The sequence below is a fragment of the Leucoraja erinacea genome, chromosome 10 (genome assembly GCF_028641065.1).
Source record: "Leucoraja erinacea ecotype New England chromosome 10, Leri_hhj_1, whole genome shotgun sequence".
In the NCBI taxonomy this organism is placed as follows: domain Eukaryota; kingdom Metazoa; phylum Chordata; class Chondrichthyes; order Rajiformes; family Rajidae; genus Leucoraja; species Leucoraja erinaceus.
In genome coordinates, this window is record NC_073386.1 from 60,361,334 (window position 1) to 60,380,579 (window position 19,246).

General features: G+C 44.0%; 1 protein-coding gene across 2 annotated transcripts in view; it reads left to right on the top strand.

Moving 5' to 3' along the window:
- The first annotated feature begins 388 nt into the window (after positions 1 to 388).
- The window catches only part of ptprc (protein tyrosine phosphatase receptor type C), a 209,506-nt gene continuing 190,648 nt past the window's right edge, over positions 389 to 19,246 (top strand). Inside the window, exons 1-2 of one of the 2 annotated variants that reach the window (XM_055642453.1) lie at positions 389 to 884; positions 972 to 1,097. In XM_055642453.1, the coding sequence (XP_055498428.1) occupies positions 1,025 to 1,097 (73 nt within the window). In that variant the 5' untranslated portion in view covers positions 389 to 884; positions 972 to 1,024. The remainder of the gene's footprint in view (positions 885 to 971; positions 1,098 to 19,246) is intronic. The other variant, XM_055642454.1, reaches the window with a different exon arrangement.

Here is a 19,246-nt window from a genome sequence, read left to right on the forward strand (position 1 = left end):
ATCACCTATCCATGTTGTCCAGAGATGCTGCCTGACCCGCTGAGTTACTCCAGCACTCTGTGAAATGTCACCTATCCATGTTCTCCAGAAAATGCTGCCTGACCCGCTGAGTTACTCCAGCACTTTGTGCCTTTTTGTGGCAAACCAGCACCTGTGGTTCCTTGTTTCTGACACGACCAAGTTTGCCAGCAACTGGTCCAGGCAGCCACCTGATGTCCAGAGAGCAGCAGCTGCATCAATCCGCCTGAGCTATTTTAATGACTCTTAGTTTTTTGTGAGACCTCTGTAGTGCCTGGGCCACCATAAATTTCCACTTGAGTGAATAGTATATTTCCTGCCTGCAACATCCGACTGACACGTGATGTGACGTCACCCGTTTTGCCAGGGTTGTGTGGGGGGCGGGAGGATGTTCGGTGATGGGACAACTTAGTTGGTCTTTGCCAGCTTACTTTCCAGTCCATCAACAGAAGTTAGGACAAGGTTCTTATCTAAAACAAACAATAAACCTGTTCTCCTGCCTTGATCCTGAATGAAAGGTGCGAAGCAGATTCAAGAGAGATAAACCTTTAACATTTAAGTTTTAGCCCAATTATGTTCCTACACTGCAAGTCAGACCATTGAGAAAGATTCCAGCCCTGATGCATTCTGCAACTACATGTACATTCATTCGCCTGTCTCTGCTAAGCACATTTTGAGGAAGTTTCTGTGCTTTGCACAAGTCAGCGACTTCCTGGAGATAGCATTGAGAACCTATCGAGAGGGCGGCAGAGAGTTGTGAGTTACATCACTAGTATATCAGGGACTAGCGGTTCAGGACTTTCGCAAACTTGGAGGAAGTTGTTCGCCTCGAACATCCATCAAGACGCAGGAGTGCGCCCTTCAAAGTTAGTTCCAACTTCGGAGCAAATAACCAAAGTTTATTGTTTTTTTTTAAACATCCCACAAATAATAGTTATGTTGTTTCTCGGCAGGCCGTATGGTGTTTAATACCCCAGGCAGAGTCGAACTTCAGCTGGGTTAAAACATGAGCACGTTTGCCTGTCTGAAAAACTTGGTTGTCATCGCATTAATATTGAGTGCCAGAAATGAAATTCAAGGTAAAACAAAAACGTACTTTTCTCATGAAGTTTGTTCAGCATAATTGTTGCAAATTTGACTAATTCTGTTACGTGTCAATGATGGATGGGCAGAGAGCTGGTTTTACTTTGTTTTCCACATAAAAGATATGACGCTGGAATTAAACCTGCTCCAAAATCAGTATATTGTATTTTTAAATTGCTCTGGAAAACTGATTGTTAAACAAATGTTCATTTTAGAGACGCGACATGGCTGTTGAAGAATTGTCTTCCTAAGTGTGGAATCAGATAATGTCCCTACTCTTGCACAAGTGTTTCAAATGATGTGATTTTCTTCCTTGCTACAGTAGGAAATTGTACCCAGCCAGAATATAATTGAGACAAATCGTTTATGCTTAAGACTTAATAACTGCCGAGGATGACTATAGCTTGTAACCTTGGAAGAAATTTCGACAGGTTGTTTCAGATGTTAAAATACCTTCCTCATTTGATAAAAGTTTAACTTTTCAAGTAGTTTAACAGGATAGGCTCCATTGAGCATGGATTGGAAGGCATTTAAAGAAATATGAGAGAAATTGAATTTTGATTCTTATTTAGTAATGATTTCATTTTATTAGTTCTCTTTTTGTCAAGATGGACCACGTGAAACCTTGCGTACCGTCGGGCTGATAAAAGGTTTTTTGCTTCAAGCGATATTTATTCAGTTTTCGATTCCGTACTTTCAGTAAAAATATTAATTCCTCATCATTTCTGAATTTAGAATTTTTTTGGGGTAACTCTACATTTTAATGTGCTATGTTTAGTGAATGCTTGAAGTGTATCCTCTACATATTCTCTACGAATATGCAGTGTAATTTATTAGACATAATAACTAAAATGATGAATGTTAAACCAAAAATATAATTAATAGCGAACATGTTTTTACTTACAAGTGATAATGGGATTTTGGTTTGGGGAGGAAGGCTGCCATTAATTGGTACACTTTCTAGACATGCAGAAATTTGTACCATTTGGAAAGAATACAATGCAATGTTTTTTTCTTTGCTGCTGATGTTATCAGCGAATCTCTTTATCTTGGTTTGTTTGTTCTAGTGGATTCCATCCGTGAATTGCATCCTCGGTCTTGGGGATTTTTTAATGCTGGTTATTGCTAGTTGTACATTGCGTATGAAATATTGTTTCCCTTTAGTCACTAAATGGTCATTAATATAAGTAACGCACCCGAATTGCGCATTTCTAAATTTTTGAAGGAAGTTTCGGTATTACGTCCAAAAACTAATGAAGGAGTTGATATTGATCACTGTTTAAGAAGGAACTGTAGATGCTGGAAAATCGAAGGTAGACATAAATGCTGGAGAAACTCAGCGGGCGAAGGAAATAGGCATGGTTTCGGGTCGAGACCCTTCTTCATACTCACTGGTTTGTTAAACTGTTAAACTTGTGGACATTTGTCTATGCAAATTGCCAACATGTGCAGACCTAACTTTTTCTCAAGCTAAACATTTCTAATAACTTGGAGATGCAATTTGAAAAAGTGACTTTTTTATTGAAAGACATTTTTATTACTTCAGTATATTAAAGCACATTATAAGCAATTGAATTCAAGGGACAGCAGAGGATGACCTATATCTTGGGGTCCATGTGCACTTTACATTTTGAAGCAAGTCTAGCCTCTGAGCAAAAAAAATTCAGTGAGCTTGGCTAAACACTCTGACACTGTGTAGCCATGGTATAGTGCAGGAAGGAACAGCAGATGCTGGATTAAACCGAAGATAGACACAAAATGCTGGAGTAACTCAGTGGGCCAAGCAGCATCTCTTGAGAGACGGAATGGGTGATGTTTCAGGTCGGGACCCTTCTTCAGACTCAGAAATAACAGAAGTAAGAGTGAAGAAATAACTCGGGCAGAGTCTGAAGAAGAGTCTCGACCTGAAAAGTCACCCTTCCTTCCCTCCAGAGACGCTGACTGCCCCGCTGAGTTACTCCAGCATTTTGTGTCTATCTTCAGTACCCATGATGTAGCCGATTTGCGATAGGCATCTATTTGACAGAGCAGATTTCATGTGTATAAAATCAATAGGGAGATTGATAAGGTGAACACACAGACATTTACCCCAGAGTAGAGGAATCACAACGCAGATGACATAAGTTTACAGTGATGGGGGAAAAATGTAACAGGAACTTGAGGGGCAACTTTTTCACACAAAGAGTGGTGGGTTAATGGAACAAGCTGCCAAACGAGGTAGTTGGAGGAGGTACTATAACAACATTTAAAAGACCCTTGGACAGGTACATGGATGGGGAATGTTTAGTGGGATATGGCCCAAGTGGAGACAAATAGGTCGGCATGGTGTTGGGCTGAGGGGCCTGTATCCATGCCGTATGACTCTCTATGCCTTCCCTCAGTACTGCCATGCAATGTCCTCTGAGATTATTGTCTGTGTTTCCCTTGTAATCCCACTTTATTCAGAATTACGGCTTAGTTAACACTCATTGCTGTTCCTCAAGGCAAGAGTATTTAATAGTCATCTGTACCGACAACAGAACGGTGAAATTCTTGCTTGCTGCAGCCTAACAGGACTGTAAATGCAATACCACACAGACAACTTATCATAATCAAATGCAATAAATTGGTTGCTGTAATACTAGGCAGATATTAGTGCAAAAACCATGGATGTTGTGCATGGTCCCTCTGACCACGTGGGTTGTGTCAGGGAACTCTGGTTTCCTCACACATCCCAATGATGTCCGGGTTTGTAGATGAATTGGCCTGTAAATTGCCCCTAGTGTGTAGGGAGTGGATGAGGAAGTGGTTAACCTAGAACTAGTGTGAACAGGCCAGCATGGACTCGATGGGCCGATGGGCCTGTTTCCACGCTGCATCTCTGAAACTAAACTAAAAACTGAGGTCTGTAGTGCAACCAAAGACACAGTTCATAGAAGAGGTTAGTGTTTTATGGACAGCAAGTATAGATGAATGCTGGATTGTGGATGTGGAACATTGGATCATCCATTGTGGCCTTGGATCATAGATCCAGCTTTATTTAATGTAATCTCTGTGGAAAAAACATCTCCACAGTTGGTGCACTGTTAGAATCAAATTGATTAAGACATATTCAGGCACTGTACCTATTATGGAAAGCATTTCCTCAGATTCCAACAACAATCACCAGAAAGAAAATGGCCTCACAACATTTCTTTGAATGGGGATAAAAATGTTACATTCAGTGACACTGAGAAGTTGTGGTTGCCCCTCAAGCCTGCCCCACCCTGGACCTGCCCTCATACGTTGAACCATTCTCTGAAGCCCAACACAAGCTGAGACTTGTTGAGACATTAAAGGGAACCAACTCTCTGATGTACAGAGGAAGAGGGAAAGGTCATCAGATAACCTGGTCCAATACAATGTTGACGGTGCAACGTTACTACCTGCCTTGCTGCTAATGCTGCCTTCTTGAAACCAAGTGGCCAGTTTCAGCAAAAAGAAACGTCTGACATGTGGCTTCCTGCACGTTGAACAACAGCACAGGAACAGGCCCTTCGGCCCACAATGTCCATGCCGAACACTGAATTAATTCATCCATCCTCATTTGGCAAATGCTTTCAGTGTTTGGGAAGCCCAAACCTTGACCCACTTGGTGTTTTACTGAGTACCTAAACCTGCAACCCATAAAGCCACTTCAATGCCTCAGAAATGTCACTGAATGAGAACTGTGCTGATCCAGTGGTCAGTGGTACTTTGTTGTCACCTGTACAGAGGTAGTGAAATACCCTTTTTCAGACAGTTCAGTAAAAATCCTGACCTGCTGAATTACTCCAACAATTGGTGTGCATCTTTGGTATAAACCAGCATCTGCAGTTATTAGTTTGTACTCAGTAAAAACTGTTGTACATAGACACAATCTTATTAAAGTACAAGTGTCGAGAAATAGTAGAGAGATAATGAGATAATGCACAAGAGCCGGCATGTTCCTGCCGCCATTTTATAGAACAGGCGGCACAGTGTTGCACAGCGGTAGAACTACTGCCTTACAGCGCCAGAGGCCCGGGTTTGATCCTGACTACGGGCGCTGTCTGTACGAAGGTTGCACTTTCTCCCTGTGACCTGCGTGGGTTTTCTCCGAGATCTTCGGTTTCCTCCCACACACCAAAGACATACAGGATTGTTGATTAATTGGTTTGGTATAAATGTAAATTGTCCCTATTGTATGTAGGGTAGTGTTAGTGTGCAGGGATCAGTGGTCTGTGCAGAATCAGTTTGCCGAAGGGCCTATTTCCTCGATGTATCTCTAAACTAAAGTAAACTAAACATAGAACAGTACGCAGATGATGATATTTTGTATGATTTGAGTCCACAGTTGCTTAATGCCATTAGAAGTCCCACTTTATCTTGATTGTAGTTAGTTCCTTTGTAGCGACACTTGGCAATGATTATTTAAAGAGGGAATCGTATTGTAAACCATGTATTGTGGCCTGTGGGAAGTGTGGCTTGAAATTAAAGGCAGGGTTACTGTTGATGTGTGTTGTCATACGGTGTAAGGTTAAACTGGCCTTCAAAACATTATTCACTTGAATTTCCTTGTTTTCTTCCTCGTGGGTTGGCATGGATGAGTTATGCCGGAGGGCCTGTTTCTGTCATGGATGACTCCATTATATAGGGTTTGGTTTATTATTGTCACATGTGCTAAGGTAAGGTTTTACTACAGAAGCTAGGAACTGCAGATGCTGGTTTCCCAAAGAAAGATACAGTGCTGGAGTAACTCAGCAGGTCAGGCAGTCCCTGGAGAGCATGGATAGGAGGCGTTTTGGATGGGGACCCTTTTTCAGATAATTCCTCGAACAGTTCAATGAATTGAACTGATGTACAACCGTAGGAGAGAACAATTGTCAAAGTCTAGTGGGGATGGCGAGTCATATGCAGCAACAAGTTATCAAATGTGAAAGATGTAGCAATGGTTTCAGAGGATAACCTGCCCCTGATTTGTTCAACCCATTGATTCATAGAAGCTTTCAAAACATGCTGAAAACTATCTGTGTATATAATAATAATAATAATAATAATAATAATAATAGTCTATTGAAGTTCAGAGCTTACTTGAGGTTGTCGTGTTTAATAGCCCGATGGCTCTAAGGAAGAAGCATCTCCGGAGAGAAGGCATGGGTGACGTTTTGGGTCGAGAATCTTCTTCTGAACAATTGTTTGAAGAAGGGTCTGGACCCGAAACGTCACCCATTCCTTCTGTCCAGAGATGTTGCCTGGCCCACTGAGTTACTCCAGCACTGTGTGTCTATCTGAGGACTATCTGCTTGCTTTCCTTGCTAGACATTTGTAACCAATTACATTTGGTAACCAAGGGTTCAATTGTGGGTATAAATGTTCTGGGAGGCTACTGCAAGACACTATAAATGGCTCGTTTGTAATCATATATTGTCTTTCCGCTGACTGGTTAGCACGCAGCAAATGCCTTTCACTGTACCTCAGTACACATGACAATAAACTAGACTGAACTGAACTAAACCCAATTTTCCTCTTTTCTTTTTGTGCATGAAGCCCTTTGTCCCAACTACAGTTGTTGATCAAATCAGGCACAGATTGTCCTTCTGATGTCAATATTCAGCAGCTCTACTTGGTGAGTTGAGAGAGGCAAGAGAGGGCAGAGTGAAGAGGTCAGAGTGGAGAATGGGCAGGGTCTAGAGAGGTGAGAGGGGGCAGGGTGGAGAGTATCAAGAGTGTTTAATTATCGTATGTACCAAACATGAAACTCTTGCTTGCTACACACGTGGGTAACACTCAACATTGCCATCAGACGCAGCAGTGAAACTAATTCTGCCGCAGCCGACTTGCCATTTGTACTTGAAGAGTTCACTGCCAGACGAAGTATTCTCACCGTGACCTGGTCTGTGGGTTCTGTTTCTTTGTTAGGGATGTTTATGGAAAATATAAAATTCTCAGCGTTCCCTGATTGCTGGTCCCTGCATACACCATACCTGATGTGCACAGTTGCTAAATGAACCAAGACGCAAATTGTCAAACTTAAAGAAATACAAGTTTAGTTTAGTTTAGAGATACAGGAGGATATAGGCCCTTCGGCCCACCGAATCCGTGTCGACCAGCGGTCCCCGCATACTAACACTATCCCACATGCACTAGGGACAATTTTACACTTATACCAAGCCAATTAATCTACAAACTTGTACGTCTTTGGAGTGTGGGAAGAAACAGAAGATCTTGGAGAAAACCCACGCAGGTCATGGGGAGAAAGTACAAACACCGTACAGACAGCACCCGTAGTCGGGATCGAACCCGGATCTCTGGCGCTGTAAGGCAACAACTCCACTGCTGCGCCACCGTGCGTAGTTGTGGGTTTTGAGAATTGCCTCGCACGCTGATTGTGTCTATTGACTTAGATCAATTGAAGCATTGTCCTCAAGTTCAAGTTCAAGTTCACAAGTATTGTCACATGCACCAATTAAGGTACAGTGAATTTTGAGTTACCATGCAGCCATACAATCAAAAAGGACACAACACACTCAAGAATTTAACATAAACATCCACCACAGTGGAATCAACATTCGTCACTGTGATGGAAGGCATTAAAGTTCAGTCAGTCTTCCTGTGGGGTTGGGGGGGGGGGAAATGAAGACAGTAAAGTCCCTGTCCCACTTGGGAAACCTGAACGGAAATCTCTGGAGACCGTGGCCCCACCCAAGGTTTCCGTGAGGTTCCCGAAGGTTTTGGTCATTCTCCCTATTGGTGGAAAGTGGTTTCCGCGTAGTCGAGGCTTCTTCTATGTTCCTGCGATTATTTTAAAAAAAAAAAAAAAACAGCCTCGACTAAAAATAGTTTGGTCGACGCCAGTGGAGTGGGGTCGCTATTTACTTACAGACAGTTGAAGGCAATCTCCTTCACTAACCGGCCATTTTGGTTGGCTCATTGGAGTTTTCAACAAAGATCCTGGAAGATCTTTGTTTTTCAGGATCTAGAAGATCCGCCGGAAGGTAAAATGCCCGCTAACTTTATTGAACATCTTAAAACTGTCTCCACTCCTTCTCTCTCCCCTTCTCTCTCCCCCCCCCCCCCCCCCCCCCCCCCCCCGCACTCTCTAAAGGACTATACCGTGCTCTGTGGCAGCCATTTACCTTCCTCTTCATTGCGCAGACAGCACTCCTCAGCTGTCCCTGGCCCCCACCTTCGCTGTGTGTGTGTGTGTGTGTGTGTGTGTGTGTGTGTGTGTGTGTGTGTGTGTGTGTGTGTGTGTCATTGTGTGTGTGTGTGTGTGTGTGTGTGTGTGTGTGTGTGTGTGTGTGTGTGTGTGTGTGTGTGGTCGGTCGGTAGCAAAGATCCTGTCAGATCTGTGGTCAGTAGATGCAGCTCACCCTTGTGGTCGAGGCTTTCCAGATGAGTGACCAAAACCTCTGGCGACTCATGGAAACGTTGGGTGGGGCGCAAGGTCACCAGGGGTTTCCGTTCAGGTTTCCTAAGTGGGACAGGGGCTTAACATGATCAATATGGGTGTAACGTTGAATGTACTTTGAGGTCTATCATGCAGGCTGCAATCAACATTAGACTGAAGTTCTTGCAGACCCAAATGCTGGATGTGTGGCCTTTGAAGTTGTCACTTAACACATTGTATCCACTGGGCCAATACACTGAGATGCAATGAGCAATGCTCTCAGACTCCTTCATTGTTTTCAAGTGAGTCCTGGGGATTTGCTTTTGATAGTCTTTCTTTATTAGCTCACTTTTATTTCTTCCATGCTTTGCAAGATGATAAGGGGGCAAGAATAAAATGAACACTCGCAGTGTTTTTCCAGGCTAGAGGACTCTGAAACTAGAGGGCATTTGTCTTAAGGTGAGAGGGGAGAGATTTAAAAGGGACCTCAGAAGCAACCTTTTCTCTCAGAGTGTGTCCTGTCTGGAACAAGCTGTGTACATGGATACAAATATGACGTTTAAAAGAAATTTGGACAGAGTTCTGGATAGGAAGGGTTTAAAGCAGTGGTTCCCAACGTGGGGCGTACGCCCCACAGGGGGGCAATTTGATTTTTAAGGGGGACAATTGAGCGCGACTAAGGAGGTCTGGGTCCAAATTTTCCATTTTTATTTTTTTGGATTTTCCATCAGGTAAACATATGTAGTTTATGTTTCAGATGTTATTTTGAGTAAATAATTTTTTATTTAAGAATTATATATCACCACATTGGGGGGGGGGGGGGGGGAATTATATGGGGGGGGGGGGGGGGGGGGGGGCATCAGGATTTTAGAGGTGATTAGGTGGGGCATGGCCAAAAAAAGGTTGGGAACCACTGGTTTAAAGTGATACATGGCAACTGCAGGTAAATGGGACACACACAGTGTTCCAACTTGGTCGGCATGGATAAGGTGGGCTGAAGGGCCAGTTTCCATGCTGTACAGCTTTAGACATTATAGATACAGAGTGGCAACAGGCCCTTCAGCCCACTGAGTCGGTGCCGACCAGCGATCACTCCATACACTAGTACTATCCTACACACTCGGGACAAGTTACAATTTACAGAAACCAATTAACCTACAAAACTGTATGTCTTTGGAATGTGGGAGGCAACAGGAGCACCCGAAGAAAACGCATGCAGGTTACAGGGAAAACGTGCAAACTCCGTACAGACAGCGCCTGAAGTCAGAATCGAACCTGAGTCTTTGGCGCTGTGAGGCAGCAACTGTGCTGCTGTGCCACTGTGCTGCCATACAAAGGTCTAGGACTCCAAGACTATGGATATTTCTGACATGGAGGGACTTGGTAGTTCCGCCTGCTTAACGCTACACCATCAGGCATGGACTACATGGTAGAAAGGGGAGGTCCCATCTTCTGCTTTGTGGTCAAGGCTGTGACTTGGTCTGCTTGATGCAACTAGAGTGAGCCGACATATTGTGGAAACAAGAAGTAAGCCATTTTGTCAATTTGGTCAAAATGGAGATTCAGTTATGAAGGATTTGCATCTGTTAACTGAAATTTAGTCTTTGAACAAGTTAAGGAATTAAGAAGGTTCAGCAATTATATTCTAATTGACCATTTCTGCTTTTAGTTTGAGCAGTAGGGAATTAAGAACATTTTCTCGAAGCCAATTTTGGCAGATTTATCTAACAAGTCTTGAGTTTTAATTGTTCGTCATTTTTCAAAATAAATTCTCTGTGACTGTGCTAAACCTTAGTAAGCTGGGCCAGACCACACTTGGAGCAATCACCTTGCAGTAGTTGGAGGAACAGGAGTTGGAGAGGTTGGAGAGATAGCCAAAACAGACGATGTTTTAGAAAACACAAAGTTCCGGAGGAATTAGTGGTCAGTATATTTTCAGAATGTGTGAAGATATAACAGAGAAAATGTAACATTTTTACTGCGGGAGGTTGGCATGAGAGTGCGGTGCGGTGATAATGGACAATTAGTTTAGTTTAGAGATACAGCATGGTAAAAGGCCCTTCAGCCCACCAAGTCTATGCTGACCAGCGATCACCCTGTACAATAGTTCTATCCTACACACCTGGGACAGTTTACAGAAGCCAATTAACCTACAAACCTGCACTTCTTTGGAGTCTGGGAGAAAACCTGAGCACCCCTCCTCGTGGTCTACCATCTGGATTGACACGGCATTTCCTGCCGGAGACCGGCCAGAGCTTCAGCTTGAGCGGTGGCGCAGCACTGGTCCCATCGTGGAGCGGGGCGATGCCTTACAGGGATCGCCGTGTTGAAGCTCTGGAGTGCTGGGACTGCCGACTTGAGCATTGTGGAGCAGTGGTCTGCGGAGCTTCCAGCAGCGGGCGGCGGTGACTTTAACAACGCAGGTCCCTGGGATCTTGAACTTGGATAGGAAGGGCTTTGGTCTAAATGCAAGGAAATGGGACTTGCCCAAGATGGTCAGCATGAACAGCAAGGTGGGCTGACAGGTCTGTTTCTGTGTTATATATATCTCTATCATCCTGCGTTTTCGTGACGGGGCAAATTGGCAAGACTCCACTGATTCTGTGGAGAGTGCGATACTTTGTTGTTAAGTTAAGCACTGATGTTGAGGAGTAAAATGCAGACACGGAGAACTGCAGATACTGGGTTACAAAAAAAGACACAATGTTGGAGTAACTCAATGTTTCTCTGAAGAACATGAAGAAGGGTCTCGACCCGCAACATCACCCATCCATGAGACACAGTAGTGGAATTAGACCATTCGGCCCATCAAGTCTGTTCCGCCATTCGATCGTGGTTGATCTATTTGTGCCCCAACCCCAATTTCCCCATAACCTTTGATGCCCTTTTTAGTCAAGAACCTATCAATTTCTGTATTTAATATATCCAATGACTTGGCCACTGTTGTGTCAAGCAATCAATTTGTCAGATTCACCATCCTTTGGCTAAATAAATTCTTCCCCACCTCCATTCTAAAGATTAATCCTTCTATCCTGAAGCTGTCTCCTCTGTTTCTAGACTAGGGATATAGGCCAACTGTAGGCAGGTGGGACTGGTGTGGTTGGTGGGTGGGCCAGCATGGGCAAGTTGAGCCGAAGGGCCTGTTTCCATGCTAAATGACTCTCTTGACTGGAAAAATGCTCTCCACATCCACTGTCACATTCTCCAGACTTGTTGCCTGAGTCGCTCAGTTACTCCAACATTTTGTGTTTTTTGAAAACCATCATTTGCAGTTCCTTGTGTCTACGGTTTCCTGGCATCACTCTCAGGCTGCAAGGTACACTCTACCTTAATGCCACATCATGCCTGATGGTTGGGTATAATAACCACCAGAGTCGAGCTTGTGAGATGACTGGTAAACAAAAATGCTGGAGAAACTCAGCGGGTGCAGCAGCATCTATGGAGCGAAGGAAATGGGTAATGTTTCGAGCCAAAACCCTTCTGTTAGATGACTGTGAGATGACTGTCCTGATCTACTTCCTCCTGCCTGCCTAGTGTTGTTCTGCCATGTTGCACAAAGTCTACAACGTTTGGTGTTGCCATTCCACCATTCTGTTTCGCTTGCAAGAACTATTTTAAGAAACCAGTTGGTTTCCGGTCCTCGAAGTGGAGGCTGGGAACGTTGGGAGGAGAAAACATTTGGCCTTTTGATCCTCGCCATCCATTGGATCGTGGTGATGGGTTTTGCTGAACAACATTGGGATTTCAATTTCACTTCCGTCTGTGGAGGTTGTGTTGCAATCACTTGCAGATTGAGATGCGCTGCAGTTTTGTGGATTAGCAAGGAAGGCTTGAAGCAACAATGGGTGGGGGACTTTTTTGTGGGTGAGAAAATAAATATTTCTTTCTTGGTGACATGGTTGATCATGACAAAGGAAGTGGTCTTAAAGGACGAGATCAACTCCAATACCTTTTGAAGTTCACCACATAATTGTTAGCTTGTAATCTATTGTTCCTTAGCTGAAATAACAATGAGTTTAGAAAAGATTGGGGTTTGATAGACCCAGCGGAGATGTTTTGTTATCTGTTTAAACCAAATCTGCCTCTCCAAACTGAGTAAGTCGTGCTTGATGGTGCCCCATTTGTATCACTCCTGGGTACAAAGGGTAGATTATCTGAGTGTTTTCACACTAAAGACCCTCACTGACCTGAGTGGAAAATACCTGCCAGAGGTTGGCACACCATTATCATCACCGTACTGATCCAAACCTAGTCACGGGGCTCTTGCCCTTCATTACAGTTGTGTGCCAACCCAATTGGCTCTTCATGGAGATAAGAACCCAACTAAATTACTGCACACTAAAGAAAACAAAAACCCTTGTCTCTTCTTCAGTGGACAACCCCAAAGTGAGTTTGCACCCCAGTATTCCGAGCCTGGCATTTTCCTGCCCATTCAACAGGACTGTTGCATACGGCCCAAATCCATAATCCCAAGAAAAGAGGCATTACCAAAGAATTAATCTGTGTTGGAATCAAGATCATTCTACATGGATTGGAATGCTTTAGACAATAGACAATAGACAACTAGTGCAGGAGTAGGCTATTGGCCCTTCGTGCCAGCACCGCCATTCAATGTGATCATGGCTGATCATCTCCAATCAGTTCCCCGTTCCTGCCTTCTCCCCATATCTCCTGAGTTCGCTGTCTTTAAGAGCCCTATTTAGCTCTCTCTTGAAAGTATCCAGAGATCCGGCCTCCACTGAGGCAGAGAATTCCACAAATTCACAACTCTCTGTGAGAAAAAGTGTTTCCTCGTCTCCGTTCTAAATGGCTTACCCCTTATTCTTAAACTGTGACCCCTGGTTCTGGAATCCCCCAACATCGGGAACATGTTTCCTGCCTCTAGCTGTCCAAACCCTTAACAATCTTATATGTTTCAATGAGATACCCTTTCATCCTTCTAAACTCCAAAGTGTGTAAGCCCAGCTGCTCCATTCTCTCAGTCCCGCCATCCCGGGAATTAACCTTGTAAACCTATGCTGCACTCCCTCAATAGCAAGAATGTCCTTCCTCAAATTAGTGGACCAAAACTGCACACAATTCTCCAGGTGCGGTCTCACTAGGGCTCTGTACAACTGCCGAAGGACCTCTTTGCTCCTATATTTGATTCCTCTTTTTATAAAGGCCAACATGCCATTCGCTTTCTCCACTGCCTGCTGTACCTGCATGCTTACTTTCATAGACTGATGAACAAGGACCCCCAGATCCCGTTGTACTTCCCCTTTTCCCTACTTGACACCATTTAGATAGTAATGTGCCTTCCTGTTTTTGCTACCAAAGTAGATAACCTCATATTTATCTGCATTAAACTTCATCTGCCATGCATCTGCCCACTCCCCAACCTGTCCAAGTCACCCTGCACTCTCATAGCATCCTCCTCACAGTTCACACTGCCACCCAGCTTTGTGTCATCTGCCAATTTGCTAATGTTACTTTGAATCCCTTCATCCAAATCATTGATGTATATTGTAAATAGCTGCAACAAAAGCTTTTCCTTGTACCCCGGTACAGGTGACAATAAACTAAACTGAACCAAAGACCAGATGGTTTCCCTTGCCCCTGTTTCTATTGACCCAGCCATGTCAACCGCTGTGGATAGACAACATAACGTAAAGCAGTGCTTTTCTTGGTGACGTGATACTCACAAATTATAAACTGGCGTGCCATCACAAACCACGCACTGATGTAAATCCAACACATAGGACTGCAGATGTTGCAATCTGGGGGAATAACCTGCTGGAAAGACTCAATGGACCAAGCTGAAGCCATTGAGGAAGAGGAACTGATGATATTAGCACTCTTCTTCATTGTGTTCCTAAATACGTTCACCCCGTGACTTCATGGGTTTTCTCTGGTGCTCTGGTTTCCTCCCACACACCAAAGACGTACAGGATCAATTTCCCTCGATCTATCGTATAGTATCGCATCGCATCATTTTGTAGGTGTGTCGGTTAATTGTCTTTGGTAAAATTGTAAATTGTCCATCATGTATAGGATAGTGCTAGTGTACAGGGTCGGCACGGACTTGGTGGGCCGAAGGGTCTGTTTCCGCACTGTATCTCTAAAACCAAAAACTAAAACGAAAATATCTCTTGTCTTTTAATGGATTGGGCCCCAATACATTCACCAGGGTCCTGCTGGAATATTTCCAAATGTCTTGTTTTCATCCTCTTATGTGACTTGGTATCAGATTTATTATTGCCCCAGTGAAACACTCTGGCTGTTATCCATTAGTACAAATATTACATTAGTTATTGGAATGCTGCATTTCCTATGGTTTCTATTGATCTGAGAAACTAGTTAAGATGAAAAGATATTGTGTGATGGTGAAATTGTCCCCTTATCCATTTCACATTGATTTACCATGAAACACGGTGTCAATCTCCTGTTCGTGGAAGGTCTTGATCGGAATTTGCTAGCTTTACCTTGCGCTAAACGTTATTCCCTTATCATGTATCAAAGATTGGGTAAGTGCACTGAGTCTTTTACCCAGGATCAGGGAATCAAGAACCAGAAGGCATAGGTTTAAGGTGAGGGGGAAAAAGATTTAATAGGAACCTGAGGGGTAACTTGCTGCTGGGGAGGTAGTTGAGATAGTTGACCTCAGTTTCATGCTACTCGTTGGATGGGCTGCCATCACCTTCTATCTACATCACTGCAACATGACCAGACACCTCTCCTCATGGTTAGTGTTCCATTCATCTGCTGCAATACCATCCCTGGTTCTTCCTACCATCTCAGCATTCTGATATTGCCATTGGTCTTGGTATATTACTGCCAAGGTACACCGAAAAACGTTGTTCTGCATGCTACCCAGGCAGATAATATACGTGACTGCATCCGGTATTGCGAAAGAGAAAATGAACACAGTGCAGATTTTTATTTAGCGAATGCAAAGTCCTTTAGCCAAGCAGTTGCCTCTTGATCTGCTGTATGAAGGGTGACAAGTCCTCCTTTGAGTCTTTGTTGAGGGCATGCTTCAATGATGTGTTGCATTGTTTGCTGCTCTCCACAAGCACACCGTGGGGTTGGACTGCAAATATCCCTCCAAACATGTCCTCTCCTCGAGTACCTCCTCTGGCATTTTGTCCCATACACCCACCACCCTTTGTGTAAAAAAAAAAGTTGCCCCTCATGTTGCCATTAAATCTATCCTTCCCTCACCTTAATCCTCTTTTTTGTTTCCCATACTCCGGATAAAAATCTGTGCATTTAGTCGGTGTTTTATGTTTATTTCATATTTCCACCTTTTGCATTGTTAGGGCAACAGTTGTACTTCTACCTCAGACAATGGCGGTTGTTGGTGATGAATTATCCCACCACAGGACCTCACATCATAGAGTCATAGAGTGATACAGTGTGAAAACAAGCCCTTCGGCCCACCTTGCCCATACCGGCCAACATATACCAGCTCCATTAGTCCCACCTACCTGCGCTTGGTCCATATCCTTCCCTCCATGAGTTAATTAATTGGCCATGATTGACCGAGACTCAGCCATCCTAAACTGCTTGATCTGTGCCCTTCCTGCCAGCACAAGGTCATGAGTGGGGATATTCACCGATGATCATGTTATGTTCCCTTCCATGTGGAACTCTGCAACAAATGAGGCAACCATGCCTACCTACAGTAATTTAATTTAGTTTAGAGATACAGTGCAGGAAGCAGGCCCTTCAGCCCACCAAATCCACAATAACTAGCGAACCCCGGACAGTAACACTATCGTACACACACTCGGGACAATTTTACATTGATACCAAGCCAATTAACCTACAAACCTGTACGTCTTTGGAGAGTGGGAGGAAAACGAAGATCTCCAACAAGAAAGTGACTCATCACCTGTAATGGCCATGCCACCAACAATTCCCCATCTTAGTCTTCCTGGGGGTCACTGCTGATCAAACCAAACAACTTTAGATCACAACACCGGAAATTGGAGGAACACCACCTCATATTCCGCTTGGGGAGCCTGCATCCGACGGGCATGAACATTGAATTCTCCCAATTTTGTTAGCCCTTGATGTCTCCTCCCCTTCCTTAGCCCTCGAGCTGTCTCCCCCCATCCCCCAGCCCTCGGGCTCCTCCTCCTCCCTTTTTCCTTCCTACTCCCCGCCACCCCCTATCAGTCTGAAGAAGGGGTTCAGCCCAAAACGTTACCTATCTCCTTCACTCCATAGATGCTGCTGCACCCGCTGAGTTTCTCCAGCATTTGTGTGTACATTCGATTTTCCAGCATGTGCAGTTCCTTCTTGAAAACTTTAGATCATTGTCATGTGTACAGTGAAAAGCTTTTTTGTTGAATGCCATCCAGTCCATGGAAAAACTATACATGATTACAAGTCCAGTAAAGTCCGATTAACGACAGTGTGAAGGTCCACAATGAGGTAGATGGTAGACACAAAATGCTGGAGTAACTCAGGCAGCATCTCTGGAGCGAAGGAATGGGTGCTGTTTTGGGTTGAGACCCTTCTTCAGACATTGTAGATGGTAGGTCAAGATGCTCCCTAGTTGGTGATAGGATGGTTCCATTGCCTGATAACAGCTGGGAAGAAACTGTCTCTAAATCTAGAGATGTGCGTTTTCTACTCTGTACCTCGTACCTAATGGGAGAGGGGAGAGGGGAGAGGGGAGAGGAGGGACTGGTTGGGGTGAAACTATACAAATATAAAATTAAAGATAGACACAATATGCTGGAGTAACTCAGTGGGGCAGGCTGCATCTCTAAGGAAGCAATTGTGACATTTTGAGTCGAGACCCTTCTTCAGAGTTAATCAGGGGAGAGGGAGATACAATATACAAAAGGGGACATACAATATACAAATATACAAAGAATATACAACTAAATAGCTATACAAGTATACAACTATATAAATACTGTGACTACAAGAACAGGTTAGAGACTGGGAATCCCAAGGTGATGATCCATTTCCTGACACACCAAAGCCTACCAATTAAGCACAAGCCAAGTGTGAGTTGAGATACTCTTCACTTGTCCCATCAACTCATGCAAGATATTCATTCCCTCCACCATCTACAGAATGTAGTGCATTTACTCACCCAAGCTTCATCCACGGCACCTCCCAAAACCATGACCTCCACCAAGGATCTCCGCCAGCACAATGACTTTCATGTCTCAGTTCTGTCCTTGGAGTATATTCTCGTTCCTTTGTTGCTGCTGGATCTAATTCGTGGAGATCCTTGTGGAAGGACCTTCACCAGAAGGACCACTGAACATAACTCATCATCACCTTCAGAAGACCAACCACGGAGAACACTTGGGGAGTTTCAGAAAAATGTTAGTATAATGTCAAACTGGCTTTAAAGAGTTTGGAGCTACTGACATAAAACATGGGACATAGAACAGTGCAGCATATGAACAGGCACTTTGGTCCACAATACCTGTGCTGACTTAATGCCAAATTACACCAGCCTCCTCCATCTGCCACGTGTACAATATCCTTCCTTTCCCTGCATATTAAGCCTCTTAAACACCACTGTGATTCCTGTGTCCACCACAACCCAGGCACTATGAGTAGATTGTCTATTCTGACCTTCTCAATGATATCGTCCAGTGGCGTGGAGACAAGGCTGCAAGAGGGCCAGGGATGGGAACTGAATATTCAAGGGTATATCTTCTATCGAAAAGACAGACAGGTGGGTAGAGGAGGTGGGGTAGCTCTGTTGGTGAGGAATGAAATTCAGTCCCTTACCAGGGGTGCCATTGAAAGAGGAGATGTGAACGGGAATTGTAAGGGTAAAAAGACCGTAATGGGAACTAACCACAGTCCCCCAAACAGTAGCCTGGATATAGGGTGCGTTGAATCAGTAGTTTAAATTGGCATGTAGCAAAGGTAATGCTGTGGTTGTGATGGGAGATTTCAACATGCAGGTTGACTGGGAAAATGAGGTTGGTACTGGTCCCCAAGAAAGGGACTTTGTAGAGTGCCTTCATATGGATCCTTCGAGCAGCTTGTATTGGAGCCTACCAGGGAGAAGGCAATTCTGGATTTAGTGATATCTAATGGATTTGATGAAGGAACTTGAGGTTAATGAGCCATTCAGAGGTAGTGACCATTTTATGGTCATGTTTAATCTGCAATTGGAGAAGGGTAGATCATTGGTGCCTGTGTTAGTTGAATAAAGGGGTCTATGGGGCCACGAGGGAGGAGCAGGCCAAAGTTGACTGGAAAGATACCCCAGCAGGGATGGCAGTGGAACAACAATGGCAGGTATTTATAGGAATAATACAGAAGGTGCAGGATCAGTTCATTCCCAGGAGGAAGAAACATTAGGTGCAGGAGTAGGCCCTTCGAGCCTGAGAAAGATTCCAAGGAGAGTAAGGACGACTGTGGCTGGCAAGGGACGTCAGGGACAGTATAAAAATAAAAGAGAAGTACAACGTAGCAAAGATGAGCAGGAAGCAAGAGGATTGGGTAATGTTTAAAGAGCAACAGAAGATAACTAAAAAGAAAAATACAAGGAGAAAAGATGAGGTACAAAGGTAAGCTCGCCAAGAATATAAAGGAGGATAGTAAAAGCTTCTTTAGGTATGTGAAGTGGAAAAAAAGTTAAGACCAAAGTTGGACCCTTGAAGACCGAAAGAGGTGAATTTAATATGGGGAACAAGGAAATAACAGATGAGTTGAACAGGTACTTTGGATCTGTCTTCACTAAGGAGGACACAAACAATCTTCCTGATATAGTAGTGGCCAGAGGATCTGGGGTGACGGAGGAACAAA